The sequence below is a fragment of the Schistocerca gregaria genome, chromosome 5 (genome assembly GCF_023897955.1).
Source record: "Schistocerca gregaria isolate iqSchGreg1 chromosome 5, iqSchGreg1.2, whole genome shotgun sequence".
Classification (NCBI taxonomy): Eukaryota; Metazoa; Arthropoda; class Insecta; order Orthoptera; family Acrididae; genus Schistocerca; species Schistocerca gregaria.
The window spans coordinates 182012840-182033950 of NC_064924.1; the positions used below are offsets into that span (position 1 = coordinate 182012840).

Below are 21111 nucleotides of genomic sequence, written 5' to 3' on the forward strand. Positions count from 1 at the left end.
CGACCTCGGCGCGTGCCACTCGCGGGTGGGGGTAGGCGCGGGGGTTCCCCCGGCCGGCGCGCGACGGCGACAGGTCACGTGATGTGACGGCGACAGGTCACGTCACGTCACGGCGAGGCGAGTCGCGCGGCGAGCGGCGGCGTTCGATAAAAGGCCTGGCGGCGCTGCCGGAGGCGGCTCGCCGGAACGCGGTGAGAGCCATTTGGCGGGCCTTCGCCGCCGCCGCTGCCGCCGTCTGTGCCAACGCGTACCGCTCCACCCGCACCGACTCCACAGATGCCGTCTCCCACCGCCGTCACCGACAGCACACGGCCAGTAGAGATGTCGAAGAGCAGGAGCGATGCAAATGTCTGCTCCAGTTCTTCGGATTAGCCTAATGAAAAGGCAGATGAATACTTGTAATGGAAGGCACCGTATACCCTTATAAATAATTTTTCTAGCTGGTACTAACTTTTTGGGTTTATTACCATTTCTTCTTTCATAGCGAATGTGGCAGGTAGTACGCAGTAACAGACCAAATACACAGGTGACCATTAAAAATCTGACACCATTAATGCGGCTTGCAACAAAAGTCTACATTGTCTATGCGGGATGAAGCATTTAAACTGCTTGTGGTCGTATCTGGAAAACATAAATCAGATTAGAAGAAAGTTGTAATTCACTATCGGCCATTAAAATTGCTACACCACGAAGATGACGTGCTACAGACGCGAAATTTAACCGACAGAAATAACATGCTGTGATATTGGACAAATATATGATATTGTGATCGCTTCTCAGTTTTGGTTATTGATAACTTGGTACTAGTGTTTGAGTTTAATTTGTACAGCACTGAAGATGATCACCATCTGATCGAAAATCGATTCTGCAATCAATAAAACATCAATATTACGGCCAACGCTGGCCTTCCTTTTAATTTAACATATATGGTTGTTGTGCACATAGTACTCCATGGAGTCGCCAATCAACAGATGTGGTTAGTACACTGCTTGACAGTTGGTAAGGAACAGTAGTGTGTTACGTGTTGCCTTCTCTTTCCGCACAGTCTGTCGCTAGTATCACTTGAGACAATGAAGCGCGATTCGTTGGGGAACATGGCTCTGGACCACTGTTTCTGACTGCAAACAACAAGCTCCTGACAGCAGCGGGATGCACTTAACGGCTTTCGAGCATACAAACCGGCCTCCTTTAAACGCTGTGAAACGGTTGTGGCACAGACACGTATACCGGTAGCGCTTGTAAGACCAGCAGCGATCTGCCTAGGAGTGAGACGTCTGTTCCTTTTCGTCACTATGGCTACGGTTCGACCCTCTTGCAGTGTGGTGGTCCGTCTATGACCACCGGCACGCTTTCTCATATCATTTCCACCGTCAGCGGCGAATTATAATGGCTGGATGAATCATTCGCTTACATCCATTACTATGGCCAGAGTAGTGACTCCCTGACCGGCTTCGAGCCGTCAAACTGCTCGTCCCCGATCTTAAGCACTCAAATGATTTTTTGCAGACATGTTGCCTTACTACAAGGAATGTCGTTCTAATCTATTCCACAACAACCTTCCTTAAACACCCTAGTACCGCAGAGAGTTCAAATGGTTCAAATGGCTCCGAGCACTATGCGACTTAACATCTGAGGTCATCAGTCGCCTAGAACTTAGAGCTAATTAAACCTAACTAACATAAGGACATCACACACATCCATGCCCGAGGCAGGATTCGAACCTGCGACCGTAGCAGTCGCGCGGTTCCGGATTGAGCGCCTAGAACCGCGAGGCCACCGCGGCCGCAGAGAGTTCGTGCACAGGATTCGTTGCAGTTAACACGTCGCGCCTTCTACATTTCCTTTCGCTAGAATTGCTCGAGTGTTCCGCAGCAATTTTCGGCTGTTCTGTAGCAACTGGCAGTTGTTCCTTAGCAGGTGTCAGCTGTTCCTTAGCAATTCTCAAGCACTGTAAATATCATGAGTATCATTTACACTTTGTTTCTACTCTTCATCTTTCTTAGATTCATTATTTACGAATCGCATATGATTTTACGCCGGGCATAGTAAATTTAGGGCGCTGCAGTCAGGGACTGCGCGGCTGGTCCCGGCGGAGGTTCGAGTTCTCCCTCGTGGCATGGGGGTGTGTGTTTGTCCTCAGGATAATTTAGGTTAAGTAGTGTGTAAGCTTAGGGACTGATGACCTTAGCAGTTAAGTCCCATAAGATTTCACACACATTTGAACATATTGTATAGTACATTATTTCTCAAACATTTTCCAATATTTGTGTAAAGTTACGTGTTCCAAGTTTTTATTTGTAACTTTTGCCGTGTTTATAAGCTGCCAAAACACGCAAGCTATCTATTCAATTAATTGAAATTTTTGAATTGTCTTTCTTGAAGTAGTAACATGTCAAACAGTGCACAGATTATCTACACCATGTAAACAGGATAGATCTCTCGCTACGAGTCTGTGAATGTGGAGCGTTATTTTGTTACATGCAAATCGAACGATATCTTATCCGCGGAATATTCCGGCTGACGTACCCACATACAGAAATATTTGTCTGCTAATACTGATTTCACGTACGACAAATTGTTCATATTGGCCCAAATAAAGTGTCGTATACGATAAGCCTTCGATGTGCCATAGAGAAGCAGTGTCAGAAAGACTTACGCGTAACTCACCCTCGTTAATGGACACGAGCGCTATCCGTCACAGAAAATACTGGAAACCGGTATTTCAGTTGCTGTCACTTGTCTACACATGCTCATTTTGCACATGCACTTCCCAAGTATTTCGCTTTCTCGTTACATTTCAGTGAATAAGCAGAGCAGGAGTGTTTAGTGACCGCCTGAATGCAACTCAGAAGCGATCCTCACCCATAATGCAGCACGTGGACGTTGTCGAATTTTACGCGAAACGTAATTCATGGAAAACGTGGGCGGAACTCTTTGCGCAAGAATCTAAGACTCGAAGTATTTCCGAACAACTTCAGCAAAATCAGGAACTTCAAAACTTAGCGGCACAATGGCGCGTAATAGGTACAGCAGTGGATAAAGACGGTAACTGTCTGATGAGAGTTCGAACACCAGAAAGCACTGCTCGAGCTAAAGGAAGCCTGGAACAATATCAACGTCGTTTATCTGAACAAATCGGAAGTAATACATCGTCATGTCGAAATACGAGGGTGTGCTGAAAAATAATGCTTCCGTATATTTTACATAAAAATTCATATAGCTTTTAAAGTAAAATAAACGTTTTTAACATTCTACGCATTAATTCATGGTTTATACATATTTGCAGCCCTCTGCCACTTCAGAGCTCCTAATTAAAGCGTGTAATCTGGCAATGTGGAACGTAAATATGTTGGTATGAGAAAAAGCGTGCTGTAATCGATTTTCGAATTTGAAGATTTCGTGCACACATTTAGAGGAAGGTGACAACCTATCTTCTATCTCAATGGGGAGGCGTTGTTCTCCTTATGTAAACAAACTGTGCAGTTGTGCTATGCTAACTTAATGAACCATCTGTAAGCAAACTGTTCATTTTGCGGGTTTTTTGTTTATTTAGGACCTAATTCATGATCAATAACTATCATGATAATTACCATAGTTTATTGCCAAGACGGCGGCCTTGGCTTAATATTTACTCCGATGTTCAATGCTTGTACCATAAAATGACTTTTAATGACGATCATTTATGACCCAAAAAATATGTCTTCCCACCACCAGCTGTGCTTTATTTGGTTGTTTGCCTGCCCTCACTACCGCCGCCATCATCATAACCACGACCACCGCCACAGCTCCTTATGTCCATGAGACCATCATTCTTAATGTGAACCCCATTCGAGCAACACTGTCATGACCATGGTTTGTTAGAGAATATCCACCACCACTGAGGGGAATAAAAAGGATAAAACTGTTGCATTCGAAAGTAAGAAGTATTTCCTTCAACTCCTTTCTCATTATTGTTTCTACAGGGCGACAGTTACTGAACTATATGAAATAATATTGTCATAACTTCTGAACAGTTTGCGTTAGGATGTTCATACTGCACAGCTGGCCACAGGACACGATGCGAATTAGTATGCTCATGCATGGTTTGGTTTAGCGACGAGGCGCGCTGTGATTTGGGCCGCCCGGGATTAGCCGAGTGGTTCAGGGCGCTGCAGTCACGGACTGTGCGGCCGATCCCGGCGGAGGTTCGAGACCTCCGTCGGGCATGGGTGTGTGTGTATGTCCTTAGGATAATTTAGGTTAAGTAGTGTGTAAGCTTAGGGACTGATGACCTTAGTAGTTAAGTCCCATAAGATTTCACACACATTTGAACTCACTCTCGTTTGGATAGGTTCGTCAATCAGCAAAATCGGCGAATTTGGGGGACTGAGAATCCTCATTTCGCGATCGAGAAGTCTCTTCACTCTCAATGGGTGATTGTGTGGTGTACAATGTCCAGTCACGGAGTAATTGGTGGGATATTTCTTGACAGCACGGTGACTACCGAATAGTACGTGATTTCATCCCCATTATCCAAAGTGACCCCGATTTCGACAAGCTGTGGTTTATGGAAGACGGAGCTCGACCACATCGAAGCAGGAGAATATTTGGTATCCTGGAGGAGCACTTTGGGGGATGAATTCTGGCTCTGAGATACCCAGAGACCACTGGCTTAGACCCTGATTGGCTGCCGTATTCTCCGGATCTGAACACATGCGACTCCTATTTGCGGGTCTATATTAAAGACAAGGTGTACAGAAATAACCACAAAACCATTGTTGAGTTGAAAGCAGCATTGAGGAGGTCATAGAGACAGCATCGATGTTCCGACACTTCAACGGATCACGCAGAATTTCGCTATTCGTTTCTACCACATCATCGCCATTGATGGCCGGCATATTGAACACGTCAGAATCTAAATCTGAATGTCTGTAGTGACCTGTACATGTTGAATAAAGTGTGTGCACGCCGTAGTTTGTAACTAATTTACTTCCTGTTTCATATAGTTCAATAATTGTCACCCTGTGATTGCTACTTTTCAGTAATTTTTTTCTTTCTCCTACAGTACAGCGGACTCCTGACGAAAGTGCAGTTGACCAGTCTTATGGGAGCCATTCTATTTTCCATCACACATACCTGATTTGATAGACTTCAAGCCCCCACTGCCTATGTCATCCAACTATGAGCCTGCGACGCAACGGTGTCAGTAGTCCATCGGCGACGAATCAACAGGTGATATAAAAGAACTATTCTTCTAAGATTACGAGTTAAAACAGTCACCTACGTCTGCACCATCATTTTGGCGGCTGCAGTGACGTAACGTAGGCATTAGAATATTTCTTTTCCCCGTCACGTACACTAAACTCGAGTGGTAGCAAACGTATAATTGTGTGCATATCCTCAGGAGGTGAGTTTAATACTTTAACACTGTTTGAAAATCACAGTTTAGTTGTAATACTGTCATGCTGAGGGTGGGAGTTAAGTGAGAATTTCTCAGAAGTAGCTTCTCTATTGAATGATCAAACTGCACACCTCGTGTTACTGGGTTGTCACTCACTGCATGTCGGTGATTATCTGATGTTAATATTGAAAAGAAAGCTCTCACCACGTGTGGCATTGAGAAGGATTTTTTAAAATTAATAAGTAATACCATTTCCGTGTAAATTATGGAAGATATAAGAGCCCACCGAAAAACTTCATTTAGTTTACCGTTGGCAGCGGCGTTGTGGCCCTAAGGATTATGTCGCCTGGCTAAATTCTAAACGGGCCAGAGTCGCCAAAGAAGGATTAATCACTGCAGAGATGAGTTAACTTCAGATAAAGTTCACAAAAGCTGTTTGTATTTTTATGAGAATATTGGATCTTTCCAAATGTACTCTACGAAGGAAATATTGGCTGGTCCAAAGCTACTTTGTAGGGATACAGAAAGTTTCAACTATTGGGTGAACTGATGCGATCAATATAAAGAAATTGGGTACTCTCCTGAAGAATTCGACACGTCTGGATATGCAGCTGATAATTCTTATGGTGTTACACCTCAAACGTAAGGTTACCAGCCTGATGAGGCACGAAGCGAATGGTTCACATATAGTGTAGTTTGTGGGTCTTATATCCAAATATATTTCTACCAAACGCAGATAGGTGCCACTCACAGGCAGGCTAAAGGTGTGCATTGTGCATCCCCCATGACTCTCACGGTTGATGATTACTACACTCCTGGAAATGGAAAAAAGAACACATTGACACCGGTGTGTCAGACCCACCATACTTGCTCCGGACACTGCGAGAGGGCTGTACAAGCAATGATCACACGCACGGCACAGCGGACACACCAGGAACCGCGGTGTTGGCCGTCGAATGGCGCTAGCTGCGCAGCATTTGTGCACCGCTGCCGTCAGTGTCAGCCAGTTTGCCGTGTCATACGGAGCTTCATCGCAGTCTGTAACACTGGTAGCATGCCGCGACAGCGTGGACGTGAACCGTATGTGCAGTTGACGGACTTTGAGCGAGGGCGTATAGTGGGCATGCGGGAGGCCGGGTGGACGTACCGCCGAATTGCTCAACACGTGGGGCGTGAGGTCTCCACAGTACATCGATGTTGTCGCCAGTGGTCGGCGGAAGGTGCACGTGCCCGTCGACCTGGGAGCGGACCGCAGCGACGCACGGATGCACGCCAAGACCGTAGGATCCTACGCAGTGCCGTAGGGGACCGCACCGCCACTACCCAGCAAATTAGGGTCACTGTTGCTCCTGGGTTATCGGCGAGGACCATTCGCAACCGTCTCCATGAAGCTGGGCTACGGTCCCTCACACCGTTAGGCCGTCTTCCGCTCACGCCCCAACATCGTGCAGCCCGCCTCCAGTGGTGTCGCGACAGGCGTGAATGGAGGGACGAATGGAGACGTGTCGTCTTCAGCGATGAGAGTCGCTTCTGCCTTGGTGCCAATGATGGTCGTATGCGTGTTTGGCGCCGTGCAGGTGAGCGCCACAATCAGGACTGCATACGACCGAGGCACACAGGACCAACACCTGGCATCATGGTGTGGGGAGCGATCTCCTACACTGGCCGTACACCTCTGGTGATCGTCGAGGGGACACTGAATAGTGCACGGTACATCCAAACCGTCTTCGAACCCATCGTTCCACCATTCCTAGACCGGCAAGGGAACCTGCTGTTCCAACAGGACAATTCTCGTCCGCATGTATCCTGTGCCACCCAACGTGCTCTAGAAGGTGTAAGTCAACTACCCTGGCCAGCAAGATCTCCGGATCTGTCCCCCATTGAGCATGTTTGGGACTGGATGAAGGGTCGTCTCACGCGGTCTGCACGTCCAGCACGAACGCTGGTCCAGCTGAGGCGCCAGGTGGAAATGGCATGGCAAGCCGTTCCACAGGACTACATCCAGCATCTCTACGATCGTCTCCATGGGAGAATAGCAGCCTGCATTGCTGCGAAAGGTGGATATACACTGTACTAGTGCCGACATTGTGCATGCTCTGTTGCCTGTGTCTACGTGCCTGTGGTTCTGTCAGTGTGATCATGTGATGTATCTGACCCCAGGAATGTGTCAATAAAGTTTCCCCTTCCTGGGACAATGAATTCACGGTGTTCTTATTTAAATTTCCAGGAGTGTACAAGTGCCTCGTAACTGGTGATGAGTCTTCATCTCCACATAGGTGCACCAGGCGTGCATTCGACCATGAGGTGTACACTACCTTGCAACTTAAAATTGGTCTGTCGCCCTGACGTCAAACGATTCATTATGAGGATGGCATCAAGACATTCCCACACTTACACTATTTGCTTGAGTGATTGAGCTTATGAATGGGGTATTTATTTGTAAATAGCATGTGTGCGTGTGAAATAGTTGCATGAATCGTTTGTCACAGATATGTAAATCGATGTGTAAAGTTCACTATGTGTGTACGTAAAAACGCTATATAATTGGAATGTAGTCGTTTGACCGTGTGTGTATTTGTGTATAAAGTTACTTCTTTAGCTGCTGCTAGCCGTTTCAGTACTATTAGCGCACACATTTATTTTACTTACCTCCCATTCGCTTTTCTACATACAAAACTATAAATATATTACAAATCATCTGTAATATTGTATATAAAAAGATTATCTCTAATATTGTGAAATATGACAATTGCATTACTAAAAATTTTTTAAGGATATGAATGTCATGGGAGACATAGCTTCTAGTAGAATGAACTGCATCTAGGCAATCAGAAAACAAGAACATGTATCTCTGTAACTTCTAGTCATTAGAAAAAAAAGAATTTTACCTCTGTAATTTGTAGTGAATGCTTTGTATCTCTTTCTCTGCGTATAAGAATTATTGTATATCTATCCAGTGAATAATTAGAAAAAAACCTGCTAAATATACCACTTCTTTTAGTCTTTTCAGCTACAAAAAACCTATGACATGTCTCGGGTAATACCACTGCATCAAAAAATGCATAGTTGTTATGTAGCTTAGAGTTACTTCGTAACACCTAGCTCAAGTACACAAACCACTGACTGAGCTACAAACGCCCTGCATTCTCATTTGAAAATTAAAACGACAAAGAACTTTTTGGCAGGTCAGACATTTTCTCTTTTAATTTCTGATAACACTGTGTGGATGATAAAAATATGTTAAGTATTGACAAGTTTCTGAATGACATTTCCTGTGAATCGATGTGTTCTAATGTACTCTAGCCTATCCTCATCATTGATAATTGTAATAGTTTTCAGATAGACAGTGACACACACTGAGTGACTACCCAGCAACATAGGGAGTCCAGTTTGAGCGCTGAACAGAGAAGCTACCATTAAGAAACTCTCACATAACTACGACCACTCATATGATGAAAGCAGAACATTCTTACCACTAAACCATGGATTTTCAAACAGTATTAGAGTATTAAACTCATGACCTGAGGACATATACACAACTATACTTTCGCTACCATTCACATTTAGGTTTACATAACAGTGAATGGAAACATTTCAATGTGTGCACTATCGCACTGAAGCCACAGATGGTGGTGCAGATGTAGATTACAGTGATAACTTGCACTCATAGAAGAACATTTCTTTTATATTTTCAGGCAATATGTCGCCAGCAGATCACTCCCAACACTGCTGTGTCAGAGGCTCAAAGTTGGACAAAAGAGGCAGTGGGAATCTGAAGCGTAACAAATGAGGTACGTGTGGTGGAAAACCATATGGCTTGCATAAATGAGGCTGGTCAGTTGCATTATCATCAGGAGTTTGGTGCATTGCAGGACAAAGCAAAAGTATTACTAAAAAGTAGCCAAAAATAATAACAATAATGATGAAAGAGATGGAGTAATTAATATTTACATTCAAATTAAATAGTTTTTTTGTTTTATTCTCCTTGGTGATGGTGGATAATCTTTGACACTTCATGGATGCCAGTTTTGCTCAAACAAAGTTCACATTAAGAATGAGAGTCTCGGTAGCGCTAGAGAGCAGTGAGAGCAGTGATGGTGGTGGGGGAATGACCAATAGAAGCGCAGCAAGGAGCGGTGGTAGCGGGAATATGTCTTTTTTTGGTCATAATGTATCGTAATTACAAATGATAGTTATCATCTTATGCTAAAAGCTTTGAACACTTGAGTAAACACGAAGCCAAGGCCGCCATCTCGCCCATAATTTATTGTAATTATCATGACAGTTATTGCCAATTAATTAGTCCTCATTAAAGGAAATGTGCACCTAAGTCTACAGTTTGTTTACATACAGGTCATTAAATTAGCCTAGAGCAACTCAGCAGTTTGTTTACGTAAGGTGAACAATGCCCCTCATTGAGGTTTGCATACACAGCCACCTTACTCTTACCTGCCCTTGAGGCGTTAATGTCCACAAATGTCATGTCGAAACCTACAGTTCGTAGTGTTATGAGCAACAGGACGACATTCCCGATAATCTTCCTAATAATCTGCGATGGTGCTGACACCACTGACACTGTTCAACCCTTTTCTAAGGACACTGTGGGCCTGCAACCCATACTGAACGTGATCGCACTCCTTTGGAATGTAGTGAGACTACAATTTGTGATTTGGTGTTCAGGCTGCAACAGTAGAAACCATTTAAACCCATTCGGGGAAAATCGGAATGTGATTTGAGGCATACAAGGCAGTTTATGTTTTTTTTCAACTCTCATGTTTCGCCTTCCTGGGGCGTGATCACAGTGGCGCATGGGGAGAGATGGGTGTGACGTTAACACATGCACGACAAAACAGTAAAGGATCCCACTGAGTCCTGCTCCCCCTCGACCCGTGCTGTTAGCGACCCTCGCACCTTTGTTGACAACTTTCAAAATGTACAGAGACAACCAATGACTAAATCTAGGCGCCTGCAGGCAGGCATCTTCTTAAGAACTTTCAGCTGAGTGACGCTACACTACAGCCCTAGGCGCTGGTAGTGGGCCTGCGGAATCTGAGGAATGTGCAGAGCTTCCCTGTCTGCAGGCGCCTACGAATAAGTCATTGCTTGTCACTGTACTGGCACATTTCAGAAAGGCTCAACAAAGTCGCAAGAATGGCACCGAGGGTTTTTCCAAACTGGGGGATCATAGAGGAACCTTTTGCCATGTTATTCATCCGTGTGTCATTGTAGCTTTCCCGCATGATCACGCCACAGGAGAGTGTGAAACAGGACGGCTGGAAAAGTATAACCACCTTTTTCTGGTTTGGGATGCGTTCAGATTTCGTCTTGTGGTTTTTGTCCGTCCCTATTGCTTCCACACTGGACAGTGGAGGGAGAATTGTAGTCACGCTACACTTGAGGTGTAAAACGGGTTTGCAGGCCCACGATGTCCTAAGAGCAGGAAGGGGATGTCGGTAAACTGTCGTATTTCGACTATGAAATGTGTGGAAATCCAGGAAGGTCAGGGGTGATTTCATTGATGGCGTTTATGCCACCTCCGCGAGGCCTTGTCGTTTCTGAACGGCAATATGTGTGAAATGCTTCCCTCGTCCAACCAATAAGAAACCACATGACTGGAACAGTGGGCGTCGCAGTTCTCACCTCGATCGTCAAAAGAAGGAGTGAAATGTGGGTAAGATGGGGAGTGACGAGCTTCCCAATCTTTGACACGTCCACGGTGGCGCTGAGCAGAACTGTGGAGGAATTTCATGCCAATGTGACGTCATCAGTCCACCTTATTCCGAGCTCTGGCCCTTTTTGTCGCATGTGACGTCACTAAGCCCGAGGGCGACGTCGTAGGGCCCCACGCTTTTGCATCATTATAGAGGAATGTAGTAGGCACCAATGACTCAAATTTCAACTTATGCGTCGCAATGGGAGACAACTAAGGTGTTTCGAAAAAGTGACCATATAATTGTATTGTGCAGTGTATATCGCACCCGCATTGTTCTCTCAAATGAACTCGAAACTCACATGAAACAAATGTATACATTTATTTTCCATAATTTCGTGCGTTTACGATAGTTTAATTCATGGCGTAATTCGTTCTTTGCCACACACAACTACACTAAGTAGTTACTCTCAAAATTTGACATTCAATCCTTCTCCTAGAGGTGATTTAATACATATTCCGAAATTATTTACACACTCACAGCAATAAATACCGTCCTACTAACACATTGTTCAGCATATTTAGCGGGAAGCCCACGATCTGAACTCCCCTCTCTCTATCTCAAGTGTCTATCTGTGTAAACGGCGGCTGATTTAAAAATGGCGTCGCAAGTGAACTACAAAGTCGTACTGTTTACATGTGGAAGAATATAAAATTTCTACTAACGATTGCGTCTGTAACATGTAATGGAACATCAATTTCTTCATTTTCATGTGACTGTAGGTTTTGCTCTGGTGTAGGAAGTAGTGTATGATATCGTCTCATACTTATCGAGAGACAAAAACCTTGGTCCCATGAATTCATCGACCTTTAAATAACAGTTGCCGCAGTGTGCGGCTGGCCTCGAAACACTGGAGCCCTATTGTCATCCATCCTGCCGACAATTGACAAAGGCGATCGAAGGCAGCGCGAATAAGATGCCGTCTGTCGAACAAATGTGGCCACAGCCACGCGAATAATTCAAACTACATTTTCACTGCGAGTAAAAGTTCCTCTCATTTAACACCCAGTGCAGACATACTCTCATTAATTACCTTGACTCCACAAATAACTTCAGTAAAGCTTTGTGTGGTAATCAGACGCCGATTACATGGTCAGTGACCACGCATGCAGATGGAAATGACAAGCAAAAGAGAGGGGGAGCGCAGTGCCACGTTTGTTGAAAGCCTAGACAACAAAGCATTTTCACTCTCATTCTGTCCCAGCTCAGGGCCTTTTATATGTCAAGAAAATTATCTTGTAAACATTTAGTTTAGTGATTTTAATATGAGGATATCTTTTGAACTGATTTGGCACGTGATACCTGAATTTCTTAAATTCTTTCTCAAATTCTTTTCTGGTTGTAGATATGGGTCCATTTTTACTACAACTGCAAGCACGCTATTGTGCTGTTCATTGCAGATCTGCAATTCAAATCTGTGCATTCCTTCTTTGTCCCCGTTATAGTTGGAAATAAGGTATTTCCATTGATTACCAGTGTGCCATGCAAATAGACATTTTATAAAATTGAAATTACTCTTCATATTTCAGTTTCCTTCGTGTAGTTTTGTTTTATCAACACTGCTAAAGAACGACATGAAAGTTATGAAGAGCTGCAGAAGAGAATCGAAAACTGTATCCTTCGACACACTTCTATTCTGATAAATAACAAAATACGTGATCCATCAGAAATTTACGTATATGTTGACTTAAGAAAGGACTTTGGCAGTGTAGAATGAGTAAGTTTGAGACCAGGCTACTTTTTCGCCATTGCTCTATGATATACACGTATGGGAAATCATGGAGAAATGATGTGTTGGAGCCGGCCGTAGTGGCCGAGCAGTTCTAGACTCGCTACGGTCGCAGGTTCGAATCCTGCCTCGGGCATAGATGTGTGTGCTGTCTTTAGGTTAGTTAAGTTTAATTAGTTCTAAGTTCAAGGGGACTGATGACCTTAGCAGTTAAGTCCCATAGTGCTCAGAGCCATTTGAACCGTTTTTTATGTGTTGGAAAAATCGGGTCTTGTTTTGGTGGAAAAATAACAACATGTGAAAGATTTACGGGTGATATGGTGTTACTAGCAGGAAGTAAAAGTGTTAGAAACAAAAAATCTGAATGGGACCTGCGAAGGAAAGGGAATCAAAATCGACAAGAGAAAAAAAAGCCCATAGTAACTGGAAAAGGAGGTAAAAACCTGATATTAAAGTAGAAAATAATGAGAGTAGTCAAGTGACTGCTTTCGAGTAGCTATGAAGTTGAATAATGGAAGATCTAAATTGCCATCAGGAGATCAAAGATCATGATGCGGCACCTACAGAAACTTCCAACAGAAAGGGGATGTTGTAGACAAGTAGATAGAAATCTCAGGTAAATACTCGTCAAGCGCTTTGTCTGACGTGTAGCGCTCTATGGAGCTGCTAAACGGACTCTGAGAAAAAAGAACAAAACAAGGTTGGAAGCATTTGAGATGCAGGTATGGAAGAGGAGCGAAACGATTAATAGTATAGAGTAAGAGTAATGTAGAGGTGCTGGAAAGACTAGGGGAGAGAAGAAGGCTGTTGAAAGCATTAAGAAATGAAAATTGGCTTGTCTCAGGTTTCGCTCAAACTGTTTGATGGTAAATGCACTGGAAGGATTGATGAGTGAGAGAAGATTGCAAGGAGGGATGCCCACGGAGGTGGATGACACCAAAGAAAGTGAAAGCTACTTGGAAATGAGGAGAGGAGCAGAGAGAATGACGTGGTGAGCAACCGTGTAAAGACCTGAATTTGGGCATAAAACGTAACACGTATAGTTCTCAGATACAAACTAAGATTATATAATTTTATATTACCACACGGTCCAAGTGTAGTACTTAAATTTATGTAGGTCAATCCAAACAGTTAAATCTTGACGAAGCAGAGTATCTGAACAGAACTACTGATATGATCCACAATGCAAGCAACACAGACATTATGCACAGGTACCGAAAGAAAAATACAGCTAATGAGATAAACGTAGCATCCGTCCATACCACATGTGCGTATTTATTTCATGTTATGCAACTGACCAAACAAAGATTATAACTCTTGGCCCTTTGTCCTTCATACAGCTTAGCTATTCATCCTTCAGAACTCATAGAGACGGGATAGAAACAAATGCCTCATAATTATAAATCGCTTTCCTGAGCACACTATATGCTCCGTCGAAGAAGCTATCTTATAAACGTCACACATGTACTATAACCATATCTAATTATCTTACTTATTTCAGTTACCATCATCTTCACTGAATGCTCCAAATTAGCCTCTAACAGTCCCAATTTATTTCTGCATCTGCCAACCCTCATTAGTCCTTATTAGACACTTTCCAATAATCATTCATTTATAGCTAGTGTTACACTAAACACTTTTCACCAAACACATAAAACAATTAGTCTCTTTGTCCCCAGATTCTTTCTCCAGGAATTTGTGTCACTAATGAACGTGTTTTAAGTACTCCCGACAAATGAAGTTCTTGATCCGATCATCAACAACAATATTTACAACAAAATATTTGCATTTGTCTGTTGTATTACAGAAATATCTCTTAAACCACGAAGTGTAATATGTCATTCTGGGAATGAGATATCTCATCTCCTTACTCTCCTTCGTCCGACGAAAGACGTTCGTTAGTTAAGGTAGTTCTGGAGGCGTTTAATGATCTGTGCAGATCGGAGTTGTACCGGTTCTTTATTATCGGCGAGGCTGGCAGCGAACGGGCTCATCTATATGCTGGGTGGAACCGTCTGCTCCGTGGTGCCGCTGATGAAGGGCATCTAGAGAATTTGATCTCCATGACGTCAAATAAATACTCACCAAAGACCAACTGATGTTGAAATATATTTGTAACAACTGTTATCGTCTAGATGGATTCCGATAGACGTAATTCTCTTGTCTGATCGGCAGATATAGTCGATCTGTCATTATCTAGAATTGTATATTGCAGGCAATATATCGAGTTCAAACTATCTTTGTGTGTTATTACAGTGAATATCAAACAATAGAAATCTCTTTCAGCAGCTTTCTACGCCAAAGGAATAGATGTCTGAGGTGATCCACGGTTAAAGGAGCACTGATTAGCAGGACCCTTTCAGCACATGAAATACGCCGACAGATAAACATTTTGCGACTTCTTTCACAAAGTAACCTACGAAAATTCTACGGATCGAGTAATGAATTATTTTACCTATCAACACCTATTACCAACGTATGAAAAGTAGGAAGAAACATTTCAAGCAAAACAGTAGTGTTGCTCTTTTCACTTAGTCTACTATCAAGAAACATTTTCCGCTGGCGATGCAAAATTGCGGAAGAATTCGATAGAGTTTGACTCATGTGGTGCTGACCCATTACGGTCTTCCTGTTGCTGATAAGAAAAACCTCTAAGACACAAGTTAAAATCTGAGTTATTGGGCCGGCTCATATTTCCTCTAAACTGATAGACGTTTCGACCCCTCTCGTGGGATCTTCCGGTGTCCACTAGGGCTGGAACACTGTCAGAGATGAATGTCGTGTCCTCTTATAAAGGGGAATTTTCTCGCGTTCGTGCTGGAGAGGAACCACCTCCTCACCTCACTGACCGCATAAGCAGAATCTTAAAGAAAAATGGTATTCAGATACCTTTCTTTAGTCCAAACAAAATTAAAGATTTTTTTCCGACGGAAAAAGGATGGACCTGATTGCCTCCACAATGCAGGCGTCCATCAAATGACATGTGGCTGCGGCAAAGTGTATATAGGCGTAACGGGAAGGACTGTTAGAGAACGCATTAAGGAACACGACCGGCACATGCGGCTAAAAATCGGCAGTAACGGAACATCATGAGAACAGTGGCTCTACATCGATTTTAATAACGTACGTATCTTGGCTAAGGAAACAAACATTTATAAAAGAAAGGTCCGAGAAGCATTTGAAATTTCCAAGAATGCACCTAATTTCAATAGGGAGGATGGCTATAAGCTTCCAGCATCAAGGCTCCCCGCCATCAACAAAGTGAATATGTGGCCGCGGAGCGCGCGCGACATAAACAACGCGCTGCAAGTCACCTCGGCGGACAATAGGAGGAATTTCAGCCAATAATGCTTCTCCAATGACGATGGGCCACCAATAGTATTCACAGGAGTTTAGCCAACAACAATCCTTCTTCTGCATCAGTGCGAGAATATTAGGCTACGACTGTGGCCCTCCAATGGTAGCGATAAGAGTTTTAACCAATACTACCACTTATCCAGTACGAACGTAGGAAAAGTCTACTTTATAAGAGGACGCGACACTCGCGTCTGACAGTGTACTAGCAGTAGTAGACACCGTAAGATCCTAAGGAAGATCCCAACAGAGGGATCGAAACGTCGATCGTTTTAGAGGCAATATGGCGAGGCCTAAAATCTAGAAGATTTTAAATTCACGGACAACGGTCAAGAAAGCCTGCAGACTTACTTCTGACTTAATCATTAAATCTGTTCTTCAGATCTTAAGGATGAGATAGAGTTATATAAGCAGTAACGTCTCGATGGAATGAGTGAAAGTGCGACAGCATGTTGCCAGAGGTCTCCCAATAGTGCATGAGCTCAGCGTAGCTATAGCACGAAATGGGGCTGGCCCCGCAACAAAAAGAAGTTTAAGAAACAGGAAAAGACAGTATATGTCAATCACCGAGCAGTTACGCTGCAGTGCGGTTGTGTTCTTCGTTACAACATAGTCGAGAGAATACATGTGGATGACATCACACGGGAAAGGATCATTGGGGAAATGTAAGGAGGACGACATGTGATGGGTGCAGCCCAGTGTTTTGTGTTACTCACAGCATTGCTTTACGTTCGTGGGGAGTGTTCCGGTCCAAACTAACTTTAGCCCGAAGAAGAAGAGATGATTGACAATGGTCAGCAACAGTAGCACGTGACCACTACGGTGTGCAACAGGCACGAAGTCACCAACGTCAAACAACGGGTGCAACTGCAACCACAGTTAACAAGACTGCAACACACGCTACCTCACGCTCCACTATGGCATGGCGACTGCATGGAGGTGGTCTCTCTGCGCGACATCGGTGTCACAGTTTGCCATAATTCCAGGAGCGTAGGGAATGGACCAAAGAGAAGTGGCGTCGCGTAGTCTTCTCGGATGAGAGAATCAATCTGAATAGTGGTGTTGGGCGTACCTCAAATGGCGAGAGGGGCGAACACGTAATGCACCTAGGAGCATTGTCGATCACGAACGTTTTGGTTGTCTAGATGTTATGGTGTTATCATGGTGATCTGTTGCACGGGCTTTCTGACATCCAAACTTTTCGACTCGGTATACTCGCCACTCTACATTATTATGATAGTGTACTCCATCTCCATACGCGTCTTTTCATGGGTGCACTCAGGACTGACTTCGTAGTTATGGATGACAATGCACCACTGCATCGAATAAAGCTGGTGGAGGAGCTCTCGGAAGAGAGGATATTAAGCGACTAGAGTGACCTATCCGTTCCCCGGACTTAATTCCCGTCGAGCACCTATAGCGTGGGTTCAGAATACTATTGCAGATTGCCTATATTGCAGCATGTCTACGAGTATACGCACCAGCGACCACCCAGCAGCTATCAACTGCGCTGATATTAGTGGAACGATCCACAACAAGAACGCCTTACCAACGGCGTGGTCAGCATAGGATTACGTTACAGAGCAATCCTATTAAGAGTCATGTCCCAGCTTTTGTAATGTATAGGGGACCATCATCAATCGCTGTTAGTTTTGTCTTTCAATGAAAGTGTCATTTACAGGGTGTTTAGAAATTCCGTGCACAAACTTATAGGATTTGTACAGCGAAGTGAGTAAATAATAATTTGAATAGGAGCCCAACTCCGGAAATTTACCGTTCTACAACGGTTTCAGTTCAGGTATTTAATTCACTCACTTCTGATCTGATCATATAAGATGAACATCAACAAAAGCAAACCGAGGATAATGGAATGTAGTCGAATTAAGTCGGGTGATGCTGAGGGAATTAGATTAGGAAATAAGACAAAGTAGTAAAGGAGTTCTGCTATTTGGGGAGCAAAATAACTGATGATGGTCGAAGTACAGAGGATATAAAATGTAGACTGGCAATGGCAAGGAAAGCGTTTCTGAGAAGAAAAATTTGTTAACATCGAGTATAGATTTAAATGTCAGGAAGTCGCCTCTGAAAGTATTTGTATGGAGTGTAGCCATATATGGAAGTGAAACGTGGACGATAAATAGTTTGGACAAGAAGAGAATAGAAGCTTTCGGAATGTCGTGCTACAGAAGAATGCTGAAGATTAGAAAGGTAGATCACATAACTAATGAGAAGGTATTGAATAGAATTGGGGAGAAGAGGAGCTTGTGGCACAACTTGAAGAAGGGATCGATTGGTAGGGCATGTTCTGAGACATCGAGGGATCACCAATTTAGTATTCGAGGGCAGAGTGGAGGGTAAAAATCGTAGAGGGAGACCAAGAGATGAATACACTAAGCAGATTCAGAAGGATGTAGGCTGCAGTAGGTACTGGGAGATGAAGAAACTTGTACAGGATAGAGTAGCATGGAGAGCTGCATCAAACCAGTCTCAAGTCTGAAGACCACAACAACAACAACACTTCTGACTGAGGAAATGAATTAGACTTGACACAATACATTTATAATGTAACAGTTCTAAAGGAAACGATGAAAACTCAGTTTATCACTTAAGAATATATCTTTGTATTAAGGCTTAAACATTATTCCCAAACATAAAAGAAACCATCATATTGAACATAAAAACGGCACTGATACATTAAAACGAAACCTCGATGTGGCGACCACCAACGTTGTTTCGTTATGCTTCCTTTCGAGTTGTTACCTAATAACTATACTGCATCATGCCTAATTCAATTCCTCAAGCAGAAGCGCGTGAGATAAACATCTGAACTGCAAACGTCGTAGAACGGAAACGGTTCGTTGCTGGACTTGGGTTCGTATTCATAATATTATTTACTCACTGGGAATTTCTGAACATCCTGTATATTCTTCTCAGAGACTATTTCTTTCGCTTACCTTCCGTACTATACTGTTGTATTCCGTTCTGTGTTTGTTCGAGCTATGTTACTCGACAGTGACACATCATGCGAAAGTTACTTTCGGCCTTAAGATTTGAACTCTAGTAGATATGCCTTCGGGTAGATTTATATCTATCACATAACAAAACAAAATCAATGGATTATAGTTTGCACCACCATCGTCAGTTTACAAGATAATGTCTACTGGAGTAACAAGTTATACGAAATTGAAATAAGAACACCAAGAAATTCATTGTCCCAGGAAGGGGAAACTTTATTGACACATTCCTGGGGTCAGATACATCACATGATCACACTAACAGAACCACAGGCACATAGACACAGGCAACAGAGCATGCACAATGTCGGCACTAGTACAGTGTATATCCACCTTTCGCAGCAATGCAGGCTGCTATTCTCCCATGGAGACGATCGTAGAGATGCGGGATGTAGTCCTGTGGAACGGCTTGCCATGCCATTTCAACCTGGCGCCTCAGTTGGACCAGCGTTCGTGCTGGACGTGCAGACCGCGTGAGACGACGCTTCATCCAGTCCCAAACATGCTCAATGGGGGACAGATCCGGAGATCTTGCTGGCCAGGGTAGTTGACTTACACCTTCTAGAGCACGTTGGGTGGCACGGGATACATGAAGACGTGCATTGTCCTGTTGGAACAGCAAGTTCCCTTGCCGGTCTAGGAATGGTAGAACGATGAGTTCGATGACGGTTTGGATGTACCGTGCACCATTCAGTGTCCCCTCGACGATCACCAGAGGTGTACGGCCAGTGTAGGAGATCGCTCCCCACACCATGATGCCGGGTGTTGGCCCTGTGTGCCTCGGTCGTATGCAGTCCTGATTGTGGCGCTCACCTGCACGGCGCCAAACACGCATACGACCATCATTGGCACCAAGGCAGAAGCGATTCTCATCGCTGAAGACGACACGTCTCCATTCGTCCCTCCATTCACGCCTGTCGCGACACCACTGGAGGCGGGCTGCACGATGTTGGGGCGTGAGCGGAATACGGCCTAACGGTGTGCGGGACCGTAGCCCAGCTTCATGGAGACGGTTGCGAATGGTCCTCGCCGATACCCCAGGAGCAACAGTGTCCCTAATTGCTGGGAAATGGTGGTGCGGTCCCCTACGGCACTGCGTAGGATCCTACGGTCTTGGCGTGCATCCGTGCGTCGCTGCGGTCCGGTCTCAGGTCGACGGGCACGTGCACCTTCCGCCGACCACTGGCGGCAACATCGATGTACTGTGGAGACCTCACGCCCCACGTGTTGAGCAATTCGGCGGTACGTCCACCCGGCCTCCCGCATGCCCACTATAAGCCCTCGCTCAAAGTCCGTCAACTGCACATACGGTTCACGTCCACGCTGTCGCGGCATGCTACCAGTGTTAAAGACTACGATGGAGCTCCGCATGCCACGGCAAACTGGTTGACACTGACGGCGGCGGTTCACAAATGCTGCGCAGCTAGCGCCATTCGACGGCCAACACCGCGGTTCCTGGTGTGTACGCTGTGCCGTGCGTGTGATCATTGCTTGTACAGCCCTCTCGCAGTGTCCGGAGCAAGTATGGTGGGTCTGACACACCGGTGTCAATGTGTTCTTTTTTCCATTTGCAGGAGTGTATTTACAATAGTTCCATAAATTCAACGTAATCGTTTTAAGTTGTAACAAACGCGACATGTTTCGAATACTTTTTCAGATGTAATGAACTTGATATATCATGGAAAATTATTGTTCACTAAACAAAAAACTATACTCCAATCAAAATAAAGGACGCACGACTAATGAATCATCCGATTTGGGGGGGGGGGGGGGGGGAATAGGTAGATGCGATATACATATATAGACATACAAATTATAAGAGTTTCAGAAAAAACACGTTGTTTTATTCAAAAGTAAGAGCTTCACGGAAGTTAAAAGCTTCAGAAAGTCAATAACGCATTGGTCCGTTTCTGGGCCATTATG

The 21111-nt window shown here is 44.2% G+C and overlaps 1 protein-coding gene across 1 annotated transcript in view; it reads left to right on the top strand.

The window, feature by feature from the left end:
* Positions 1-21111, top strand: part of LOC126273278 (uncharacterized) — a 275039-nt gene that overhangs the window by 62374 nt on the left and 191554 nt on the right. The window contains exon 3 of the mRNA XM_049976822.1: positions 36-281. Within this exon, the coding sequence (XP_049832779.1) occupies positions 36-281 (246 nt within the window). The remainder of the gene's footprint in view (positions 1-35; positions 282-21111) is intronic.